Source organism: Watersipora subatra, chromosome 10 (genome assembly GCF_963576615.1).
Source record: "Watersipora subatra chromosome 10, tzWatSuba1.1, whole genome shotgun sequence".
NCBI classification, from domain to species: domain Eukaryota; kingdom Metazoa; phylum Bryozoa; class Gymnolaemata; order Cheilostomatida; family Watersiporidae; genus Watersipora; species Watersipora subatra.
Window position 1 is genome coordinate 37091541 of NC_088717.1, and position 15394 is coordinate 37106934.

Below are 15394 nucleotides of genomic sequence, written 5' to 3' on the forward strand. Positions count from 1 at the left end.
AGTGCATGTACGTAAATAAGCAGCTAGTAAGGAATGTCATAACTTAATTAGGTATAACTTGCCTGTTGAAGCTATGGCGTCTTATATGTATATGCCTGTTATTGCCATTGAGCCATCAAAACTCTTTTTAGTGCTGCATTGTTGTTAGGTTGAAACATAGCCTGTGTTCTAAGTCTATACATTTAAGTGTCTTTTCTATACCATATAGATATGAAGTGGGTAGCAGAGCAAATGAAGGTTTTGGTAAGTTAGTAGAAGCTTCATAAAAATCTTAAACCAGCAAAAAAGTAAAATAAACATATTGCAGTCCGTTTTGATTAAGGTTGATTTTGCTTCAATGTTATTGCACTACCCTAATCATTTCTGTTTACGATATTGAGGGAGGCCTACAGAACCTCCCTCAATAATGCAATAGGCTTATTATGTTTCTGATGTTTTTGCAACTAAATAAGATGCTAAAACCTTTTCAGTAATGCCATGTGGAAAACCAGATATTTTAAACACAGCAATGAAAATGCTTAAATAAAAGTTATCAACTTGAAAAAAGTTAGTCGTAAAAGTTAGATCATTGATTAGCAATCTAAGCAATCGTCAAACAGTTTTATCTCTAACACCCACAGATTTTTGTTGCTACAGCCATTTTTGAAAATCCTAAAATTGAAGGTGAAAAGATGATTCCCTTTTTTAGAGTGCTTTGTTTCCCCTCACCAGATTGTGTGCCTGTCTTCCCTATTGTTGTTATCATAACTGCTGGTCTCTTTACTGTTATGAAGTACAAAATTGAGATAGTTGAAATAACGGTGGCAAAGAGCTCCTCTTTCATCAATAATGGTAAAAAAATTTGTTTGTTCTCTTGATCTTTGCGACGATAAATATTTGTAGATAGTTGACTGCGTTGCCTAACGTAGTTAAACTTTTAGAAACAAAGGAGATGACAGATAAATACGTCAAATGAGTTGAAAAAGACTGATGGCAGATATCACAGTAACTTAGCAGGTACATGTAGTCGTGATGCTAGAAAAGAAGACTACTATGGGAACTGTATCCTTCCAGAATTTTCACAGAAGAAAAGTATGAGGCATGAGTTCGGGACTTTCTTGCTAACTTTAGCTAGAGAGAATTAATAATTGTTGACTATGGAAGGCTGTGTAAGCTTTTCACTCACTTATTGGCCGATGTTGACATCAATGTATAATAATACTGACTAGTAACATTAGTCAAATGGTGTTGTTTATATATACTGTATATACAGTCAAACATGGATAACTCGCCAACGAATAGCTTGAACACATGGTTAATTCGACCGGTTTCTTTGGTCCGTTCCCACGTAATGATAAATTGCTATAGATAACTCGAACTCAACACTGTTAACTCGAACTGTTTTTTGCCCAACGGCTACCGAAACGGTTGTTATCGCTTTAGAAAATCACTTTATTCCAAGCCATAGAGGTAAACCTCAACTTTTCGTAATTCATAAGCGTCGTTATTACCACCATCGGCAAAATATTTTTGTCAACGACTTTTCTAAAGGTTTGGTGAAATTTGATTTATACCAAACATCCGCTTAACGATCGCCCTTCGGAAGCGAGGTAAAGTGAGGTAATCTTTGCATAAACTTCAAGAAAAATCGGCAAAATTGATTGTGGGTAAAATGCTCAAAAGAAAAAGATGTCTTTTCTTTTGAGCATTTCAACAACGATCAAGTTTTGCCAATGTCAATCTAAAAAGCGTCCTGGCAATAACATCACCTCAAACAACGAACCGCTCTCAAGTGATAGAAAAATCTCTATACTTTTTGATAAAAATGTTTTAAACTTTACATTAGAAGTATTTAATTTGAAACAAGCCATTTGTGCTTTTGATTTATATTATAGTTTGTATATGTACATGTATCTACTAATAAATAAGTAAATACATGGACTTGTGACAGTGCTCTGATAACTTGAACGCTCTGATAATTCGAACACTTTCGCTCGGTCCCGTGAAGTTCGAGTTATCCATGTTTGACTGTATATTGCTTTATTGGCAATAATTTCATTTCAATTATAAATGTTTTTTCAAATTATGCCTTATTATGTTGATAATGTTGATTGGACACGCAAACATAATTTGAATATCCAATTAATATTAATAAAATACAAACAATGTTGTATGTACCATACACTTTCTACTACTGACCTCTTCAACATACAAACTAACTAGAATGCAATGTTATATTGGGGCGAATATTTGAGTCAACTCTTGAAGTACCGTAAAACCTGTATTTGAAAGCCACCTTTATTTGAACGCCATCTCTATTTGAACACCATTATGGGAAACGGGTTCAAAAATATAGCGCCACCCTTTAATTGAACGCCACTTCTATTTGGACGCCACATCTATTTGACCAATACCATTCTTAATCTTTACGACCTAATAATCGCAAGTGATTAGCAAGAAAGCGTTCACAAAAACGTGCTAATAATTACTTGATTACATCAATACAAATTAATTCGTTTGTTGTTTCTGTTCGTATCAAAGTCCGTTTTCTAACTCCAAGTCTTTAGGTTTTTTCGTTAAAAATTTTAATCACAACACTCTCATAGCAATTTGTAACTGTATCAGGTTAATAGTAGTTCTTTGTTTAACACAGTCTTGATACTTTGACATATGTGAAAAAAAGCGCTTCAGCAATTATGATGTTTTGGACGACCTGTGCTAAGCGCGCATTCGGCTAAAAGTAAATCATAATGTTTGCGAAAAGCTTTTCAGATAACAACGCGTATGTCTTGTTCGGCTTAAAAAATTGTTTAGATGCAAATAGTCAACTAGTTCGGCAATGCAGAAAAAGAGTCCAGGTCAGCGGACATTGTGAAAGGTAATGAACAGCTAAAAATGAGGAAATTGTTTCATATGAAAGCAACAATCAGAATGTAATCTGCCGAACAAAGAATGTGAATATTTTTTCAAAAATGTCAATTTCTGTTCCTGCGTGTATTATAATTATGGTTCGTTTATGTAACTTGTTCTTGAATATATATTTGTAGCATTTGATAGATTATTATAAAACTTATAAATTTGCAAATCTATTGCATATTATATAATAGCATGATTGCAGTAATCTGAACTCAGCTTACAATGGATCGACGCTCATAACTGTTGTCCTACAGCATATGAAAAATCAGTTTTGGCTGCAAACTGTAACAAACATATCGATGAGCACAATAAGATTTATGCAACCTTGTTAATTATAGTTACAATTTAAAATATGCCTTCAAATTTAAAATGACATAAAAAATGCGAGCAAAGTACAACGCAAGCTATAAGACCCTTGTAGGTTAATTGCAAGCAATAGATATCAACTGGTAGAGACATGTATCAGCAGCTTCCTTATGCGTATTTATTTAGATATCCACGACAAGTTCGAGGTACGTCGGCAAATTTCTTGTACCCAAAAGGGTTAATGTTGCACCGCCTAAAGGAGAGTGCAAAATATGGGCGACATTTGATTCGCCCGTGAAAAGATTAAATTCATCTTCTCAACATTTGACATGGTGTTTGAAAAATACAACACCACCCTTTATTTGAACGTTCCCTCTAATAAAGCGCCATTTTAAGGGAATGATTAAAAAAGAGAACACTATGGCATTCAAAAAAAGGTTTTACGGTAACTGTTAACCTAAAACTTTTGCAAATACAAATTAAGCATGAAAAATATCCCAATACTAAAAACCCGCATAAAGAAAGCTAATGTAAACTTTAACTAGTCTATGTTAGAGAGGATTTACCATGCATCTCTATCAACACTTCTGCCTTGGAAGCTAGACAATGCAAAACCTGTATTTCTTTTGTTGTCTTCCAGGAAAAGTAACAACAAAAGTGTTCGTATTATTTTGTTATTAGTTTAATCTTTTACATTAACTTTTGCAAAAAGTTTCATGCAATGACTTTGGTTCAGTAGCGAAGTACCTGAAATTTTTGATGTTTTCAGTCTGTACCGTGAGTTAGACAAAACACATTCCTGTTTTCATTTTAGATCCTTGAAAGCACGTTTACTTGAAGAAAATCTGAAAATAAATTCAGGTGACATGCAGACGTTTAAATGTACTTTATTCTCGTAAAGATACAAGTGATAGAAAGAAAATATGGTGTCTAGGAAGTTTCGAACCAAATGGGGCATAAACCTTATGTGTTAGTTACTGAACCTACAAATGCAGTACATGCAGAGATTGTGGTAGCAACTCAAATGCATTGGAAAATAAATTTATATTTGTCATAATATCCATGGTGTCTGCTGTAGACCAAGAAGATATAACTTAGGCAATAAAGGAAGAGTGTCATATGTAGGTATATAACTCACATGCAAATATAAATGATAGGATATTTAACATCTTCATCGAATATCCCGCTGATAAAGAGATACGAATGATAGGACATTATTTTACCATCCATGGAATAGCATGCTGATACGGAGATATCAGATGAGAGGACATTTAATATCTTTATGGAACATCCTGCTGACAGGGAAATATAGATCGCAGGCTATTTAGCATCTTCTTGAAATGTCTTGCTAATGCGGAGGTATGGATGATAGGACATTAAATATCTTCGTAGAATATCCTACAGATATGGATGACAGGAAATCACTGATAGTTTATTAGGCAATCCTTGCCTGACAGTTTTGCAAAGTCCTGTGACCGTGCTAACTTTATTGGGAACTATTGTACATATTGCAGTGTGTGTGAGTCTATTCAGAAAAATTAAACATATTGCATTAAACATTAAAGCATTTTAAACATATACCGGTAGCTGGTGTTCATGGAAATGGTAGATTACAGCAATCTATCACATAAACAAGATCTGTCGTACGATCTTGTAGCATCGCAGGCTTCTATATTTTTCTCTTTCATTCTGACGAATCACAATTACTACGATATTGTCTTCTACATATAATTTTGGCAACTGTAATATTGTCACAAATATGATATTTCAATTGATCAGGTAAGTACTAAACCATAGGTTACTGGGAGCATTAGTCCACATTACTAATGTCGGATCGTAATGTAAAACTAATCTCCTATTGTTTAATAAGTGAATTAAAACAAGATAAGTTTCATTCAAATTGTGTGCGCTTGAAGAAAACTCGCAAGAGTGGGGTGGGGACAACCCTTAGCTCTAGCTCTCTGCGCTTTAACCAACGCTACAACCTGCCGAACCCAACAAGAGGGAGCTGAAACCAACCCACTTGTGCTCTGCTGAACCCAACAGAGTGCACTGAACCCAACGCTGCTGACTGTACAACCTGCTGAAACCAACAGAAAGGAGCTGAACCCAACTCACTTCCGTTCTGCTGAAACCCACAGAGTGCGCTGAACCTAACGCTGCCAAATGTACAACCTGCCGAACCTAACAAGAGAGAGCTGAAACCAACTCACTTGTGCTCTAATGAACTCAACAGAGTGCGCTGAACTCAACGCTGCTGACTGTACAACCTGCCGAACCAACAGGAGAGAACCCAACTCTTGTAAGGATAATTATTTAATTATCTAATTTAGTTGTAGTAATTTTGTGTGAGCTTGCTGTTAGTGACGATTATAAACGATATTTCTCCAACAATAACGACTTTATTATAGTAATACTAATCATGCGGCTAATTCAAGAGTCAAACCCAAGCTGAACTGCCTAAAACTAATGGCAGTATTTATATTACATAAGCGATTGGCCTAAAGATTGACGGTTATCATTCAAACCGACCAATCATATAGTCTTGCTGACTGCCTAGTTTCTAAGAATTTATTTTCACATACAGAACAATAAAAAATTATTGCTAGACAATGAGCCATTGTAGCGTAACAATCTAAACACTAACAAAAAGCCCAGAAAATTCTACATATACTGGGTAGCGAACAGTAATTGTAAAAACACAATAAGACATATTTCGATAACGAAAAGGGATAATTACAAAATCTTATCTTGAGAAAACGTAGAACAAAAACGGAAACAATATTGTTTAAGTAATCTTAAACCACTAACACTTAATTATAACAGAAACTTAGATTATTTTGGCATGTAACCATGAACACAAAAAATGTCTTCCAATGAGTGAACGGTGAAAAATAAATTATACAAGATTGTTCACTGCGTAAAAATCTTAATACACGGCGTCTGTTATCTTTTCTAGGTCAACTACTGTCTCCGAAGTCCCTTCTTTATATATATCGCCTAAGTCACCTTTTCCTTTTATCGGTCTATTATGCTTTTCTGCGCCAAGTGTCCGAAGCGCCTTGATGAGCCTGACGTCCATGGGACCGATAGCATCCAAATCAAACAATTCTTTGGAGTTATTCCCCCATGGTCTTTTTCATGGCCACCACGCCTTTCATAGAGTTTGTTCTTTAGAATATCTCACTTTATTTTTACGTTTATAACACGCTATCAAGAGAAAATTCATCTGTTCTTAAAATCTTGATGAATAAACAGTAAAAATGTGGTTTCAATTCGAAACCTGTTAGAGTTTCAGATCAAGTATATAAGTTAAGTTCTGTAAGCATTGGAAAGATTAAATTAAAAAAAATCATTTTAAATCTAAATTTCGATGCACAGGGTACTTACTCGATACTTACTCGATACTTACTCGACAGTAGTAGTACACTTGTAATTAGCCCCAGAGGCCTTGAAAAAGTGTCTCAGAAGTACAACATTTGGTTAATACTCTGGTTCACCTAGATTACAGCATTAGGCTGAGTTATGTTTCAGTCTGAGATTTAAGTCTTAAGTCTCTAACGGTTTTGGGTACGAAACTGTTATGAAAGAGGCGAGTCACGGCATATAATGATGTTGGTTCACTCTGGGCAGCAGCACGTGTGATTATGGCAGTATCCTTCTGTCAGTAGTAAGCTCATCATAAGCAGAAGCTAGCACATTATGCTTACTTTCATGTGATAGAATCTTTATCAGTAAAGCTACTCTCTGATTTCTTCTTCTGGATTCAAGTGATTGTAAACCTAGCTTTTCACGGGTGTTGCTGACACTATCTCTACCTTTAAGATTGGCTATAAATCGTTTTGCTCGGTTTTGAATCATTTCCAAGTTATTTACTGTCTGTCTGTCACTCGGATCCCATACTGTACAAGCATATTCCAGCACAGGACGACACAAGGCTGTATAAGCAAGTTGTTTAGACTGTGATGGTGCATCGTATAGGGTGTGTTTGATGCATCCAAGAACCTTGGAAGCTTTGTTGGTTTTCTCAGTAATGTGTGCATCAAAGCGTAGGTTAGACTGTAACGTGACACCAAGATATTTTACAGTATCAACACATGTAAGAGTCCTATCACCCAGTAAATATTGTGGCTGTTGTTGCTCCAAGTTTCCAAATACTATCAGTTCACACTTGGTTGAGTTAAAAGGCATTTTCCATTTAGTTGACCAATTATAGACTGCATCAATATCAGCCAGAAAATTTCTTTGGTCTTTTGCAGAATTTACTTCTGAGTAAAGCAGTGTATCATCCGCCTACAGACTGACTCAGCACTTCACAGCTGCAGGCAGGTCATTGATATAGATAAGAAACAGGGTGGGTCCCAGGACAGAGCCCTGCGAGACTCCTGAGGTTACTGGGAGCTGAGAAGATGATGTTCCTCGAAGCACTACAGCTTGGTTGGGGTTTGTTAAAAAATCTTGAACCCAATTTGCTATTTGGGGATTATGTCCTTAGATTTGTCGTACATGTATTTTAAACATAAGCAGTCGGTGTGGCACCTTATCAAATGCCTTTTTGAAATCAAGGGCAACAGCATGGGTACAGGACCGAGTCTCAGCGATCTTAAATAAGTCATGATAAGTAGAGCAGAGCCATACCTGCCAACTCTCACGCTTTGGGCGTGAGACTCACGCAATCACCCCAAAGAAAAAATGAAAATACGTGAGAAATGCGTGAGATTTTTGCCACAATTTTATATATACTATCATTGATACATCAATTGCCCCAAAACCAAATCTCAAGCATTGCCCCACTCTTGGGTTGGCAGGCCTGAGCAGAGCTCTGTCTCACATGAGAAACCTGAGCGGAAACCATGCTGGCGATTGTGCAGTACTTTATCAAGAGCAGCATTTAGATAGTGGAGAGCAATATGCTCTAGCATTTTACAAGGAATGCTAGTGAGCGAGATTGGTCTATAATTTGATGGTTCATCAGTTGGGCCTTTTTTTGTGAATTGGGGTGACATGAGCAGACTTCCACCAATTGAGCAGCTTGCCATTATCAATAGAGACCTGGAATATGTGTGATAGACACTGTGCATGTGATAGACAATGTCTGGGGCTATTAGCATCGCACACTTTCTTATATTATCTGGTCCAGGAAATTTATTATTTTTCAAGTTTTGATGAGTGTTCTTACTCATTTCGCTGTAACTTCCAAAGTTTTTTGTGATACATCCATCAAGGAGAGATCTGAAATCAGCTCGTCTTGGCAGAACTGCTCGTGAAAAAAAGTTTAAAGTTTCTGCACACATTTTCTCAGCACCAGTGGTGAGACCATTTGGTTATGTTGTAGCTTATTTTGTTGTAAATGAGCTATCTACCTTCAGTATTAGTATGAGTCCAAATCTCCTTATATATGGATAGTCTTCACTTCAGTTGTGTTTGTCGTTAGGCGCAGAGGACTCTGGTATACAATTAAATGATGTTGCTTCCTTAGTTGCTAGACATGGAATGAATATAACTATAAAGCTGCTTCTATATAAATGGATAGACTGAATAGGAGTTGTGTTCCTACTATAGTGTTTCTATGGACTGAGTAAATAATTCCCAACTCCACAATCAAATGGTAAGAATATTGTACACGTATGCAGCATGTAAGCAATGGTTGTTGATGCATACTTGTTTCCGTTAGTGGGAGATAATATATGCTGTAGGAATGTATTGTAACTGCTAAGTTTCCTACCTATTAACTAATCTCTTGACATTTACGTTTGTGGGAACATTGCTAATATACAGCTATTTCAAAAACATGATTTTCAGCTATAACAGTTATAAATATGGTAAATAAATATGCAAACAGGAATTGTTGATAGAAACCTACAAGATATTCTTTCAAGAAAAGTCTTCAAAAATGTTGAAACCAGTGCTTTAGGGGTTCACGATCATCCAACTTAGGTCGACACATAATGGCAAATTAACACACACTTCTGCTGGGTCAGGAACGGCAAGTCATTAAATATGTCGCTTACTTAGTAGTTCTTGGCATTTCACGGAACGACCGCCAGCTAAAGTTTTATGCGATACTTTTATGGATTGCGTTAAGACTGTGTAAAAAGTAAAGACACTACAAGGGCAAGGTCATTCGCGAGATTTAATTTACTGGATGTCTGTTTCGAAAAGGCCGATAATGGAATGCACATAACTCAAGATATTTGTGTAAATAACCCTCGGGATACGCATGTTCTTATAATGGACAACTCGTTGTATACTGCTATAACACGCAGAAAAAGAAAATTGACGGGCACACCTTTGGTACTGTTTTGTAAACGTCGTATTATTCAGTTGGGAGTATATAAAAACTAACACGAATACCATCTGTATCGCACAAAGGTTGATTCTTCCAAATTAAACTTACCTACCGTAGAAATTGCAAACAACTCATGTCTCTCAATATAGATGTAAAACACTTTTATGTTATTTTTATTTGATTTCTATACACAGCTAAACTATCAATAAGTTAACTTGAAAATGTAGCCTACATGTACTGAAGGATGTGCAATGTACTCCAGATTTTCCGTATCAGCGTCTGTCTCATCTCTTTTTCCTATATCATTTTATTTTTGCCGATTAAGGCGACATTTCACAGTAAACGTGCAACAGTTATCTAATTCATTCTTCACATAACTTCTTCATTGCCATGCCACTATTTGCATCATAGTTTAATCATATTTTGCCAAACAATACTAATTAGTATCAATAGTCATTTGAAAAAACCATATTTTGTTGGATGGGACATTATTTTTAATTGGCATGTGAAACTTGCTGAAGCTAAGTAGTACCAAACTATGCACAATCACCCTAAATAGCGAATGATAATATATACTTGCTGTTTGCAACAAGAATTCAAACAAATTACTAAATTGCTAAAAGTTTGTGTTACATTCTTTAAGCTATGACTAAAAGTTGCTCATTTTTATTACACAAGAAGTCATCGCTGCTTGCTTTTCAATATTTTAAAAATCTGTGTTCCAAAAAGAACATCATGCTACTATTTTTAATTTACCTTTACAGTATAAAAACACTGGTTCAAAATCTAACATAATAGCAATAATTGTGGATTTATGGAAATTGTAACGGCCTATTTCCGATGTTTTATCATTTGCTACACACCCGAAAGATTGGGGTCACTGGTTCACTCAAAAGGTTTCTGATTTAGCTGTTTTGTTCTTTTAGTTTGTTTATATAAGCATTGAAAAGGTTTTGTCACTGTTTTTTATTGCTGTTGTATGAACTGTATTTTAGCCGTTTGAGGAAGGCCTAGTATATTCACCCCGTGTTCGCGAAAGCTTGCTTACATCCACTCCTCGGAATGCTTCTCATGCTAATCCATTGGTAGGTGGCAGATGTTTTGATGTTGGTGATATGCACTGGATATTCAACATCAGGTGCTTTCATTTTGTTTCACAAGAATATTTCTTATAAACTGCTGCAAAGGGGAGACAATTAGTTTAAAATATATATATATATATATATATATAGTAATTTATTGGCAATAATAGTTTAAATGATAAAACCTATCGGTCTGACCTCAATTTTGGTGAACTCGCTCTCTTATTCTGTTAGTATCTTGATAAAGCACAATTTAACTCACCCTATTCTCATCTGAGTTTATTAAGTCAATCAGATAGCTAGCTATCATACAGTTATTTGATTTCAACTTGTGTCTTTGTTAGTGTTAGGTATTATTGGTACTGGACAACAATGATAAAACCTGTTATAATACTACAATTATATTTTTGCAATCCATCATTTTTTTGACGTCATCAATCTGTTCGCTCATGCGCTCGTTCGCGAAATTGCTGCCATATTTGTAGAAAACGACAGTCATTCTCTTATTTAATGGTATTTTTTGGTGTGATATTATAATAAACAAATTTCAAACAAAAGCATCGTTCGCCAAAATTAATTGCAGAAGCTTCGTGTTTTCAATGATAGAATTTGTCTACAAAGATGGCGGACGACGATAGAATGACGTCACGAAAAAATGAAGGATATTAATACTAAATGTTATATATATTACAAACTGTTATATATTACAACAGTTGTAATTGCAATACGATTACCTATATAGCATGTGCTATGCGGTAGTAAAGCCAATTGAAAATTGTATTTAAATTATAGTCAAGTATTTAACACATGTATAAATTAAATATAGACACTATTCCCTTGATCCTGTAGGTGGTGACGCTAGATTCTTCACCTTCGGTTTTGCCCTGCAGTTTGAGTGAATCTGATCTTTCTAGTCATTCTGGGACAAACTCCCTTTTCGCTGCTAATTCGTCAACATCTCTTGATGACATACTTGGTGATATACAACGCCATCGGCCTTCACCTTCCACCAAGAGGCATGTGAGTGTCAGTTACTGGCATCATTAGACTGGCTATTGAGTTCGCAATGATTTGTTATTGATCCGTTATTGATGTACTCTTATAGGTTCTAGTAGAGCTATGGATTTTAATAAACAATGAATAATAAACTCTGAATAATACGCTTGCTAATTTGCCAGTTTATGTTCATAGCTGCCACCTTTGCGCAGAATCGAGAGCAGCTGTTGTTATCAGTCAACAAATTTCATACTCTTGTTGCTAAGCCTGGTTCTGTAGAGCTCCTTCACTGTAGTCACTTCTACTTAGATAATTCTGACAAGCTACTTAGTCAACACAATAAAACAGTTCAACATGACTTGGCTTCATTATAATTAATCAACTTTTATGAAATGATCATATTGAACACACTGAACATGTTGATCATATTAAACAAATTGATCATAGTGATCATATGTAACATATTGTTCATATTGATTATATTGGATGTATTGATCATATTGAACACCGATCATACCTATTATATTAAACACAATGACCATATTGAACATATTGGCCACATTGAACTTTTCGATTATACTGAACATATTGATCATATTGACTATAGTTGTTGATCATATTGAACACCTTATTATTTCCACATTTTATATCACTTCTTTAACGAGGACATTCTCAAAACGACAATTTGTTTTACATCTTCCTAAAGATAGGCAAAACACAATTCTCTTCCCACAAAGCAACTGCTGAAAACATGAGATCTCTCCCTAAACTAAGTTTATTCCTTTTATAACTGTCTGCTTTTACAACTATAAAGGAACTCTGAAAACAAAGTGCGGTTCAACCTCTTGTTATATATAATTTGCTTGTGGCACTATATCAAAATATTGTTTTCCAAAATTAACTTTGAACTGTCAAATACTACAGTCTGAAAAAATTAGAAATGTTATCTTTACTATAATAAGGGCCACATTTGTCTGTCCAAAGCCATGCTAAGAGTGATAGGAGAAAACAATTGCACCGCGTGGAAATCGAACCCAACAATTCAGTTTTTAAGCTAAACGCGCACTGCACCACACCATCACCTTTGCACATCTGAGAATGATTGTGCAGTTACTTATTACACTGGGGGTATCTCTCAAGGCATACTAGTTATTAATTAAAAGTGTCCTCCATGTGAATTGAGAAACATAAAAAAAAGATACAAAATTCTATTAATTATTTATAAATTTTTTCTTTTTGACTGCATGAAGTTTTACACAAGTATTTGCATTCTTCCAGCTGAGGCAAGTACAAGTGGTTAAATAAGTAAAAAGACTTTTTATTATAAGTGGTTTGCACCCCTTACGTGCGTTACTAAAATTAATATCTCTATTTATACACTCAGGGAAATGCGACTGATGCCTTCACCACTGGAACAGACTCCATGTTTGATGATCTGATAAAATCTTCTGGGAAGAAAACAGTGAGAAGATCACCAGATGTTACAGCCACTTCGCAGACACCCAAGTCTACAAAGTTTGGTAATTCATTTCCTTTTTCTCTACTGTTGTGTCTTAGACATGTAATCGAGATGACCATCCGTGATTGCTCCTGAGATATTTTGCCAAACCCCGTGTTATTGCTGCTTCTGCGTTAACAAACAAGGAGAAAATTTGTACTACAATGGTGTGCGAAATAAACAGGACAACTTTGTTGGAAATCTTTACCACTTTGTTGGAAAACTTTACCACTTTGTTGGACAACTAAAATTCTCATTTAAAAAAAGGCTACTCATTGTGAATTTAGTCAATAGTCCTAAATTATATATATGTAGTTCATTTTCATTTTGGCCTGATTTCAAATATGTAAACCAAGCAGCTGTAAAATTATGTTTTTGAATGATTATGTAGGCTAAATTCTGAACATTTCACTTTTTAATGGTTGAACATAACAATCTGCACAGATACGATCACACGATATACACTTTCCTATTTTAAGTCGTATACAGTAGGCGTCCCTGCAACATGAATAATCCGTTCCAGGAACCTTTACGTTATAGGAAGTTTATGTTATAAGAACAGTAAAATACATGTAGACTATCTAATCCGTTTCAAGATTTTTCAAACCTCACCCCTTCGGCTATACAAAAGGGAAAAACTTGACCTAAATATCAATTTGCTGGCTGTACCGTGCGGTAATATCGGTTTGCCTCAACAACTTTTCTCCTTTTTCTGATCGATCTCACTGGTTTTATAGACCATGATTGTGATAATTTTGCATTAAGTTGATGGGGAGCAGTTGAACTATAATATTCGACGTTCATTTTCTGATTTGCTTATTCTTTCTAAACAGCAAAGTTTGTTCAGCCAAGTAAAACTAATAACAAATATTTTAAATGTCTACAATAAAGCAAAAAAACAAAATAGATTTGCTATAAAAAAGAGGTAATACCTGTCCGTCGTCTATATGTGCCCAGGGGTTAAGGTTAAAATAAAAGAAAACTTTCGACGATACTCCAACTCAGGACATTCATCAGAATGGTGGACCGACGCTGTAACACTTGCACCAATCGATCGCCTTTAAATATCTATGAACAACTGCGCAGCTACCTATTATCCATTTTGTTGATACATCTGACGATCTATCACGACAACCTAGAATGTCATGAAAGTTGTATATATAATAGACTAGCTGTGCTACCCGGCGTTGCCCCGGTATTACAAATCAGCTTACAAACATTGAGAGGTAATGAGAGTTGCCTGTCACTTACTATTAGCCTGGCACATTGCCAATGGATAATTTGAGTAAGCTTACTAATAAGAGCTACCCCTCTCCATGACGTTAAGCAATCACTCTGCTTCGGAACCGAAAGCGTAGCGTATTCGCTCTCGCATAGCGTCGTACATCGCCCAGCGAATCTATCAAGTTTGTGTGGCTAAGTCGGTTGGGTGTCGGACTGGCAAATGGGAGGTTCCGAGATCAAATCTGCTGTTTACGGATTATTTAATCCAAGATATGATAATTGCTATAGGTAGACATATATACAACCACGAATACACAAACCTTTAGAAAATATATACACATAGATATTACGCTATACGCACATCATTCTTTCTCTCTTAAGTGCGGTGTGATAGATTAACATTCAAATTGAGTTTGAAAACTCACCCGACTGGACGCTTTACATTTTATGGAATTTTTTATGTAGTACGAAGCAAAACTTTACATAGATTTTTTATGTTATCTAGAATTTACGTTATAGGAGGTATACGTTATAGGAACATCTACTGTACATGCTTATGACTTGAAATGAGCCAATAAATTTAATTTTATAATAGTTTTTCATAATTGTTCAAAACATAGTTTAGAGCTGTGGGATTAATATGTTTGAAATCAGGATAAAATCATGATTAATTTAATATATAATTTATGGCTATTGACTATATTCACAATGAGTAATAATGCTGTAAATGAGAATTTTAGTTTTCCAACATCAAGGTTGAATACATTTTGCACACCACTGTAGCTTATTAATTGTAGCTTATTAATTGTAGCTTATTAATTCCTCCAGCTGTTTGTCAAGATTCTCTGAAACATTTCATGGCCAATAGGTCAAGTTTTGAAGACAGTGCCTTTGCACTCTGCGGATGACCAGCAGAAATGTTTTCTTTTACCAAATACACCTTGCCATCATTCCCAGCCGAAACTGGTCGTCTTATATTATTGCCAATTTTTTTCATTTTCTAGAATTTCTTAAACCATGCAAGGATCTGAATTGGCATTCCCTGTAAGCTTGTTACATAGGTGTTTCTTGCAATCATTTTAAACATGAGACAAAAGTTACTAG

At 35.4% G+C, this 15394-nt stretch overlaps 1 protein-coding gene and 1 long non-coding RNA gene across 2 annotated transcripts in view; one reads left to right on the forward strand and one right to left on the reverse strand.

Moving 5' to 3' along the window:
- Positions 1-4072: 4072 nt before the first annotated feature.
- LOC137406664 (uncharacterized) lies at positions 4073-9163 on the reverse strand. Its single transcript, XR_010979935.1, has 2 exons — positions 9065-9163; positions 4073-4599 (listed from the first exon to the last, which is right to left on the reverse strand). It is a non-coding gene; the product is annotated as an uncharacterized lncRNA (long non-coding RNA).
- Positions 9164-11479: 2316 nt separating this feature from the next.
- LOC137405609 (helicase POLQ-like) overlaps positions 11480-15394 on the forward strand; it is a 56155-nt gene continuing 52240 nt past the window's right edge. The window contains exons 1-2 of the mRNA XM_068091930.1: positions 11480-11592; positions 12953-13088. Coding sequence (XP_067948031.1) covers positions 12992-13088 — 97 coding nt within the window. The 5' untranslated portion in view covers positions 11480-11592; positions 12953-12991. The remainder of the gene's footprint in view (positions 11593-12952; positions 13089-15394) is intronic.